The 9739-nt window shown below is 44.6% G+C and overlaps 1 protein-coding gene across 1 annotated transcript in view; it reads right to left on the bottom strand.

Annotated features, from left to right (window-relative positions):
• Positions 1 to 1563: 1563 nt before the first annotated feature.
• Positions 1564 to 9739, bottom strand: part of ABCF1 (ATP binding cassette subfamily F member 1) — an 80965-nt gene continuing 72789 nt past the window's right edge. Inside the window, exons 23-28 of the mRNA XM_053722045.1 lie at positions 7449 to 7519; positions 5971 to 6003; positions 4298 to 4466; positions 4074 to 4138; positions 2573 to 2645; positions 1564 to 1929 (exon numbers count right to left, since the gene is read on the bottom strand). Coding sequence (XP_053578020.1) covers positions 1757 to 1929; positions 2573 to 2645; positions 4074 to 4138; positions 4298 to 4466; positions 5971 to 6003; positions 7449 to 7519 — 584 coding nt within the window. The 3' untranslated portion in view covers positions 1564 to 1756. The remainder of the gene's footprint in view (positions 1930 to 2572; positions 2646 to 4073; positions 4139 to 4297; positions 4467 to 5970; positions 6004 to 7448; positions 7520 to 9739) is intronic.

The following is a 9739-nucleotide window of genomic DNA, read 5'->3' as shown; positions in this document are numbered from 1 at the left end:
AGTGCCTTGGCATATAACGCTGCCCAAACAGATTCTACCACTTGAAAAACGTTTAATGTCCCAACATAAAGCAGCACATTAATAAAGAGCCCCTTATGTTATTAAATATTCAAAGTGCTTATTAAACTTCTGAGTCCTTTCTCCCAGAAAGCTTAAGGTAGCACTTACCTTGACTTCTGCCTGGCAGCAAGGCAGCTCTCAGGCTTGAGAGGTCCTATCCCTTATTGCTCTAAAGCCACCAAAGCTCTCCTGTAGAGGCTGATATGGACTACGGCTACACCCTAGAACAAAGCAGCACACTCTGGCACTACTTTAAAAATAATAAACTCTTGATTGAAGAATCTACACTAACACCTCACTTTACCTCTTCCTATTACTAACGTAGGCAAAGAGAATGACTGGGGTGGGAGGGAAGGGAGGAGCTATTTAACAGCTCTGCTGTGGTGCTCTTTGCCTCCTCCTGCTGACCAGGAGGTGAATATCCCATTAGTAATTAAGATGATCCGTGGACTCATCGTGTCAAAGAAATAATGCACTTTTTTTTTTTTTTTTTAGAAATGATTATAAAGAAACTGGAAAATCAGTTTTGTTTTTTAACCCCCCCCCCACAATCTTTAGTAATACATTCCTATGTATTGTTATTTTATACACTCATATAGGGTATCACAAGAAAGCCCTGCTTGTCTGGTAAAACCCCCCAGTATATACTGTGTATGGGTGCACTTAAAAAGAGAACGGATAATTATGGGAAAAGAACAATTAAAAAGCAAAAATGCCTGTAATATAAGAACAGAAACTGAAAGGAGGTGGGGACTTTGTCCTAAACGGAACATAAAACCCACAATTTCTCTTTCATTATTCAGATTGAGAAAACAGTTTTAAAAAAAAATATTTCCAATTTACTTCTATTGTCAAATTTGCTTTGTTCTCATATTATTCTTTGTTGAAGAAATATCTAGATAGGTAGTGTGCACATGTATATGGCAGGAAATAGTGCTGTCATCTAGTGCTCTTGATAACGTATAACATTCTTGCAAAACTGCTTCTATATAGTGCTGCAGATACGTGCACGCGCCTGAGCTTACATTCCTCCTTTTTCAATAAAGGATACCAAGAAAACGAATAAAAATGAATAGAAGTAAATTGAAAGTTGCTTAAATTTGTACTCTGTGAATCATGAAATAATTTTTTTAGGTTTGATGTCGATTTAAGGGGTTAATGCCTTTAATCTATGTATGGATGGGCAGTCAAATTCCTTCTACCACTGAATTCCTGATGTAAAGCATATGGAAGTATAAAATGTCACTGTCCAAGTTACACCGGCAGAATTTGTGAGCAGGGAGCTTAAGTACAGATGACTTTTGAGAGCATTTGTTTAAATACATCTTCATTTTAACAAGGTGAGGGCATCACTGTAGCACTTATTGTGGACATGCTGCGCAGTTAATGTTTACTGTCCCTTTAAGAAAATCATTTGGTGAATTATGACTTCTTGAGGTTACGTAGGCGTAGGATACCGGCTCTCCAGTTTTAAATTCTTATAAAACTCAAAGCCACTACTGCTCATAGCCAATATATAAATATTTATTTAGTATTCTCTGCGTTATCAAGGCAGCAAAACAGGAATAAAAACAGGACTGGGCTCCCTTCACGGTGGGATCAGTCTGCGTGAGGTTGTTGGATGTTTTTTTCACTCTCCTTAAGCAGAAATTGTGGACATCGCTGTTGTCCCTCGTCTCTCGCCCACCTTCACATTTCATTCTTTCTCGCGGGGCTTATTGATGATCACCTCGCCCAGGCTCTCCAGGACCTCCCTCTTGTAGTCATCAAAGTCGCCCTCAATTTGGTTAATGGTCTGTTCTTCCACTACCCAAAGCTGGCAGTTTGTTTCTGTAATGAGCCTGGTGTCGTGGCTCACTGTGATCACAGCTAAACAAGAAGAAAGGTTGAGATGATGTCATTTAGAAAACATTAAGAGAATATAGACAGGCTGAGCACAAAAGCTAGACTGGTATCTACCGGTAGATAGCAAAAATATCGACCAATGAATCTTGTTTTCACCACTGCCATTAGTGAGAAGGACTAAAGTTAACCCCTAGCCGCTGTTAGCACGTCCCATGCTCTCCTAAAAGCACTGGTCTTTAATGTCTTTAGAACAGCATGGAACGTCCTAACTTTTACCGCATTCTGCCCCCCTCCTTGTAGGAACTCCGGGGGTCGTGCCTAGTGACTTAGGAAGTCGCCCAGGAGCCAACCAGCACCATTTGGAGTCACGTGACTTCCTCTTTGCTCTTTTGTTTGCAGTCTGAACTTGGACAGTTGCCTCTGTTTACTGAATTTTTAGATCACTATCTGTGCATAGTCTTCTTTATAGTAGTGTCTATTACATGCAGTAATATGAAAAGTGGTGCACACTGTCCCTTTAACAAGAAATTATAAAATAGGTAGAGGTCCTAACGGTCAAAACCTCTCTCTCAAGTAGAAGTAGAAACCATATTACAAGTGGCTCTAGAACTATAGGGATATAAAAGATACAGAAAGTGAGACAATGTATGGAAGGAAGACCACCTACCTCCTTTATATTCATTAACGGCTTCTGCAAGAGCATCAATCGATTCTATGTCCAGGTTATTCGTAGGTTCATCCTGTAGTGAAGGAAGAAGGGGAGCCATTAAACCAGAACGTCACTATTTAGCACACAGGGTCCCTATTCTAGCTAAAAAGATTCCAGTAATCCCTAGTTGTTCCTGCTCGGATGAGGTGAAATGCCGCTCCTCTGACCTTTAAGAGTCTGGTGCATCAAGACCTGAAAAGGCCGGACCTGCCCTGGACCACCTGCTTGAGAATATCCTCACACTACAAACCGGAGGTCCTTTTAGGCTCCTGATGGTGAAGCTTGGCACTCCATTACCCATGAGGCACTGTGAAGTCCAGTTAAGCATCATGGGAGATGTAGTTCTGAAACATCTGGAGAGCCAAGGTTCCCCCATCACTGATCTAGGTGAATAATGATGGGGGAGAAACATCAGTCTCTTCTACCCACTAATGAACCAGCAGCAAAAATAAACTGATAACTCCAGAATATGAACAGGAGGACCTCAATTATTTTATGGGGAACTTGAGTTCACAGTTACTTAAATTACCAATATATACAATGCTTATTAAATGGCACAGGACCCTCAGAACATACAAGTGTAAACGACTTTCCAATTTACTTCCATAAACAAATATGCTTTGTTTTCTTAGTATCCCTTGTTGAAGAAGCAGCAATGCACTACTGGGAGCTAGCTGAGCACATCTACTAAGCCAATGACAAGAGGCATTGGAGCTACCAATCAGCAGCTATATACCAGTAGTGCATTACTGCTTCTGAGCCTACATAGTTAGGCTTTTGGACAACAAAGCAAAACTGATATTAGGAGTAAATGAGAAAGTTGCTTAGAATTGCATGCTCCATCGGTATCAAGAAAGTTTAATTTTGACCTTACTGCCCCTTTAAAATAAAGACTTATGTCCCTTTAAGTGACACACCCCACTTCCACAATGCCTGGAACCCAAGCAAAGACCTGCTCCAAAATAAAATAAGCTAGATATATTATCAGATGCACTAATACAAACAACAACACTCACCGGTACACGTTATTTTCTCTAGGCTATATCTATATATATATATATACACATACATAAATATACACACACACGTATGCATATATTTAGCGCTGCGGAATCTGTTGGCACTCTACAAATAACCGATAATAATAATAAAATAATACATACATATACACACACACGTATGCATATATTTAGCGCTGCGGAATCTGTTGGCACTCTACAAATAACCGATAATAATAATAAAATAATACATACATATACACACACACGTATATATATATATTTAGCGCTGCGGAATCTGTTGGCGCTCTACAAATAACCAATAATAATAATAAAATAATATATATATACACACACGTTTAAGTCTAAAAACAAATTACAAAACATAATTGCCAAATTTTTCCTGCTTTAATTAAAAAAAAAAAAAAAAAAACACTAAACACTAAAACAACAAAACTCACCAAGATCAGCACATCTGGCTGCCGACAGCAAAGCTCTGCAAATACTACTCTGGCTTTCTGTCCTCCTGTAAAATAAAGATAGGGAAGTGATGGTGACACCATGTGGCTAGTCTGTGAATTGCAAGACGTGTAGTTTCGCTGGTACAGGACAGTGCCTCCTTATGGTCTTTGTCTGTATTACAGGAGGTATGGAGCTTGGATATTGACTGACATTCCTCAGTTACCTGATAGTTTGCAGATCTGGATGGTGTGAGCATGGCTCTCCAGACCAAATCGGCCAAGGCATTTACGTGCATCCTGGTAAGGCAGGTTAAAGTTACGCTGTAGATATTCTGTAGCAGTTTCCTCCATGTTTAGCTGATCTGCGTATTGCTGGTTAAAGAAGCCGATTTTCTATGGGATTAGAAGAGATAATGTAAAACCCACTGAACACCAACTCACGGAGTGGGATAACAAAAATGGAGCTATAAGTCTGCCCCTCCCCCTGCAGGTGACACAGACAGAAGGGAGCTATGAGTCTGTCCCCCCCCCTGCAGGTGACACAGACAGAAGGGAGCTATGAGTCTGTCCCTCCCCCTACAGGTGACACAGACAGAAGGGAGCTACGAGTCTGCCCATCCCCCTACAGGTGACACAGACAGAAGGGAGCTATGAGTTTGTCCTTCCCCCTGCAGGTGACACAGACAGAAGGGAGCTATGAGTTTGTCCCTCCCCCTGCAGGTGACACAGACAGAAGGGAGCTATGAGTCTGTCCCTCCCCCTACAGGTGACACAGACAGAAGGGAGCTATGAGTCTGTCCCTCCCCCTACAGGTGACACAGACAGAAGGGAGCTACGAGTCTGCCCATCCCCCTGCAGATGACACAGACAGAAGGGAGCTATGAGTTTGTCCTTCCCCCTGCAGGTGACACAGACAGAAGGGAGCTATGAGTTTGTCCCTCCCCCTGCAGGTGACACAGACAGAAGGGAGCTATGAGTCTGTCCCTCCCCCTACAGGTGACACAGACAGAAGGGAGCTACGAGTCTGTCCCTCCCCCTGCAGGTGACACAGACAGAAGGGAGCTATAAGTCTGTCCCTCCCCCTACAGGTGACACAGACAGAAGGGAGCTACGAGTCTGTCCCTCCCCCTGCAGGTGACACAGACAGAAGGGAGCTATAAGTCTGTCCCTCCCCCTGCAGGGTGACACGGACAGAAGGGAGCTATAAGTCTGTCCCTCCCCCTACAGGTGACACAGACAGAAGGGAGCTATGAGTCTGTCCCTCCCCCTGCAGGTGACACAGACAGAAGGGAGCTATGAGTCTGCCCCCCCCTGCAGGTGACACAGTGACACAGACAGAAGGGAGCTATGAGTCTGTCCCTCCCCCTGCAGGTGACACAGACAGAAGGGAGCTACGAGTCTGTCCCTCCCCCTGCAGGTGACACAGTGACAGACAGACAGAAGGGAGCTATGAGTCTGTCCCTTCCCCTGCAGGGGACACAGTGACACAAACAGAAGAGAACTATGAGTCTGTCCCTCCCCTGAAGGTGACACAGACAGATGGGAGCTATGAGTCTGCCCCTCCCCCTGCAGGTGACACAGTGACACAGTCAGAAGGGAGCTATGAGTCGGTCCCTCCCCCTGCAGGTGACACAAACAGAAGAGAACTATGAGTCTGTCCCTCCCCTGAAGGTGACACAGACAGACGGGAGCTATGAATCTGCCCCCCCCCCCCCTGCAGGTGACACAGTCAGAAGGGATCTATGAGTCTAACCCTCCCCCTGCAGGTGACACAGTGACAGAGACAGAAGGGAGCTATAAAAGTCTGTCCCTCCCCCTGCAGGTGACACAGTGACCCTCTTCCTTACAGACAAGCACTTCCGTCTTCCTCCCCAGCAGATCATTATGTCACACTCACCAGTCTATGGTTTTTCCTCATTTCGCCTTTGGTCTAATAAAAAAACAGATTTAGTGTGAGTCAGACACAGCAGTGGTAACAACTGTATAATGTACAGAAATATACTACAAAACATTTTACCATTCAAGACAATTTTAAGACACATCTGTAAGCTCCCGGTTTCCTGCCCAGTACTTTGCTTACAGACACAGTATAGATCAGACATTTTGCTTTCTGTTGGCTGCGCCTCAGTGAGAGGGTTGATACATCGCACACCTCTAACAATTGCAAGTTCATTATTTCCCAGGAGATTAGGGAGCACATTGGCAGACTAAGTTTAGGGTTTTTACATAGAGAGCAGCCACAGGGGAAAGAAAAAAAAGTTACAGCAAGGCCACTGGGAAGTACATACTATTTCTTCTATTTATTAAAGGGATATAGTATTTAAAGGGACAGTCTAGTCCAAAATAAACTTTCATAATTCAGATAGGGCATGTCATTTTAAACAACTTTCCAATTTACCTTTATCACCAATTTTGCTTTGTTCTCTTGGTATTCTTAGTTGAAAGCTAAACCTAGGTAGGCTCATATGATAATTTCTTAGACCTTGAAGGCCGCCTCTTATCTGAATGCATTTTGACAGTTTTTCACAACTAGAGGGTGTTAGTTCATGTGTGGCATATAGATAACATTGAGCTCATGCACGTGGAGCTACCTAGGAGCCAGCACTGATTGGATAAAATGCAAGTCTGTCAAAAGAACTGAGATAAGGGGGCAGTCTGCAGAGACTTAGATACCAGATAATCACAGAGGTAAAAAGTATATTAATATAAATGTGTTGGTTATGCAAAACTGGGGAATGGGAATGGGTAATAAAGGGATTATCTACCTTTTTAAACAATAAAATTCTGGTGTAGACTGTCCCTTTAAGGGCCTTTCAAGTGTTAAAATTACATGCTCTGATCCACGACAGTGTTATGCTAGGTTTTTAACTCCCGCAAAGTATACAGTTAAAGATCAGCTTGGGAACCGCAGAGCACTGCTAGTCCCAAGCGGAAACTCCCGCTGATCCAAGCAGCATTGCTAGTCGCACAACCCAGCTGTGATAAACACATAGAATTACAGCGTCACTAATGTTAAAACGACACGCTCTAACAAATCACGTCATTTTAACACTATAATGGCCGTTAAACACTTTCACATGCCTTATGGAAATTTTAAAACAAATTTTCACAATAAAAAAAAGATCACGTATTTATGCGAGGAACAGGAAATGCATGCTTGTGTAAAACTGCCCTGTGGGATAGAAGCTCATTGGCTGATTAGGGGAAGTTTGTGCTATTTGGTTCTTTTCAATGGATTGATCCTTGTGCACAGATCTAAACGTGGTAATCTTGCACAAGAAAAAAATCCAGCTCCCCAAAAAAAGCCGAATAGCACAAACTAATGGATTCAGATCCTAACGAAGGAATCTCTATTAAGCGCTCACATATACTTACTGGCGTGAGTTTTCCCGTCAGCAGCAAGAGCAGGGTACTTTTTCCCACACCATTAGGGCCAACAATACAGACTGGAAAGAAACATTAATATAATTAGAGATAGTGATTAGTGCTCTCATACATACTACTATAGACCATGGTAAGCACACGCTCTCTCATACACGCACCTTCACTATAGACCATGGTAAGCACACGCTCTCTCATACACGCACCTTCACTGTAGACCATGGTAAGCACACGCTCTCTCATACACGCACCTTCACTGTAGGCCATGGTAAGCACACGCTCTCTCACACACACACCTTCACTGTAGACCATGGTAAGCACACGCTCTCTCATACACGCACCTTCACTGTAGGCCATGGTAAGCACACGCTCTCTCATACACGCACCTTCACTGTAGACCATGGTAAGAACACGCTCTCTCACACACGCACCTTCACTGTAGGCCATGGTAAGCACACGCTCTCTCACACACACACCTTCACTGTAGACCATGGTAAGAACACGCTCTCTCACACACGCACCTTCACTGTAGGCCATGGTAAGCACACGCTCTCTCATACACGCACCTTCACTGTAGACCATGGTAAGAACACGCTCTCTCACACACACACCTTCACTGTAGACCATGGTAAGCACATGCTCTCACACACGCACCTTCACTGTAGACCATGGTAAGCACACGTTCTCACACACGCACCTTCACTGTAGGCCATGGTAAGCACACGCTCTCTCATACACGCACCTTCACTGTAGTCCATGGTAAGCACACGCTCTCTCATACACGCACCTTCACTGTAGACCATGGTAAGCACATGCTCTCACACACGCACCTTCACTGTAGGCCATGGTAAGCACACGCTCTCTCATACACGCACCTTCACTGTAGGCCATGGTAAGCACACGCTCTCTCATACACGCACCTTCACTGTAGGCCATGGTAAGCACACGCTCCTTCACTGTAGACCATGGTAAGCACATGCTCTCTCACACACGCTCCTTCACTGTAGACCATGGTAAGCACACGCTCTCTCACACACGCACCTTCACTGTAGACCATGGTAAAAACACGCTCTCTCATACACGCACCTTCACTGTAGACCATGGTAAGCACACGCTCTCTCACACACGCACCTTCACTGTAGACCATGGTAAGCACACGCTCTCTCATACACGCACCTTCACTGTAGACCATGGTAAGCACACGCTCTCTCACACACGCACCTTCACTGTAGACCATGGTAAGCACACGCTCTCTCACACACGCACCTTCACTGTAGACCATGGTAAGCACATGCTCTCTCACACACGCACCTTCACTGTAGACCATGGTAAGCACACACCCTCTCTTACACACACCTTCACTGTAGACCATGGTAAGCATGCGCTCTCTCACACACGCACCTTCACTGTAGACCATGGTAAGCACACGCTCTCTCATACACGCACCTTCACTGTAGACCATGGTAAGCACACGCTCTCTCTCACACACGCACCTTCACTGTAGACCATGGTAAGCACACGCTCTCTTATACACGCATCTTCACTGTAGACCATGGCAAGCACACGCTCTCTCATACACGCACCTTCACTGTAGACCATGGTAAGCACACGCTCTCTCACACACGCACCTTCACTGTAGACCATGGTAAGCACACACTCTCTCACACACGCACCTTCACTGTAGACCATGGTAAGCACACGCTCTCTCACACACCTTCACTGTAGACCATGGTAAGCACGCGCTCTCACACACCTTCACTGTAGACCATGGTAAGCACACGCTCTCTCACACACCTTCACTGTAGACCATGGTAAGCACACGCTCTCACACACACCTTCACTCTAGACTATGGTAAGCATGCACTCACACACACACACACACACCTTCCCTGTAGACCATGGTAAGCAGACGCTCTCTCTCACACCTTCACTGTAGACCATGGTAAGCATGCGCGCTCTCTCACACACACCTTCCCTGTAGACCATGGTAAGCACACGCTCTCTCTCACACACACACCTTCACTGTAGACCATGGTAAGCACGCGCTCACACACACACACCCCTTCACTGTAGACCATGATAAGCACACGCTCTTACACACGCACCTTTGCTGTAGACCATGGTAAGCACGCACTCTTACACACATACCTTTGCTGTAGACCATGGTAAGCACGCGCTCTTACAAAAAAAAGAGTGGTATAGGAACTACCTAAATATGGTCTTGACTATAAATCCCTAAAGAAGCCCTGTAATCCTGGGATCGAAGAACAGGCTATACAAAGGGG

This window comes from Bombina bombina, chromosome 7, assembly GCF_027579735.1.
Source record: "Bombina bombina isolate aBomBom1 chromosome 7, aBomBom1.pri, whole genome shotgun sequence".
In the NCBI taxonomy this organism is placed as follows: Eukaryota; Metazoa; Chordata; class Amphibia; order Anura; family Bombinatoridae; genus Bombina; species Bombina bombina.
Note: the sequence above shows the minus strand (reverse complement) of the source record. Positions and strands in the feature narration are given on the sequence as shown.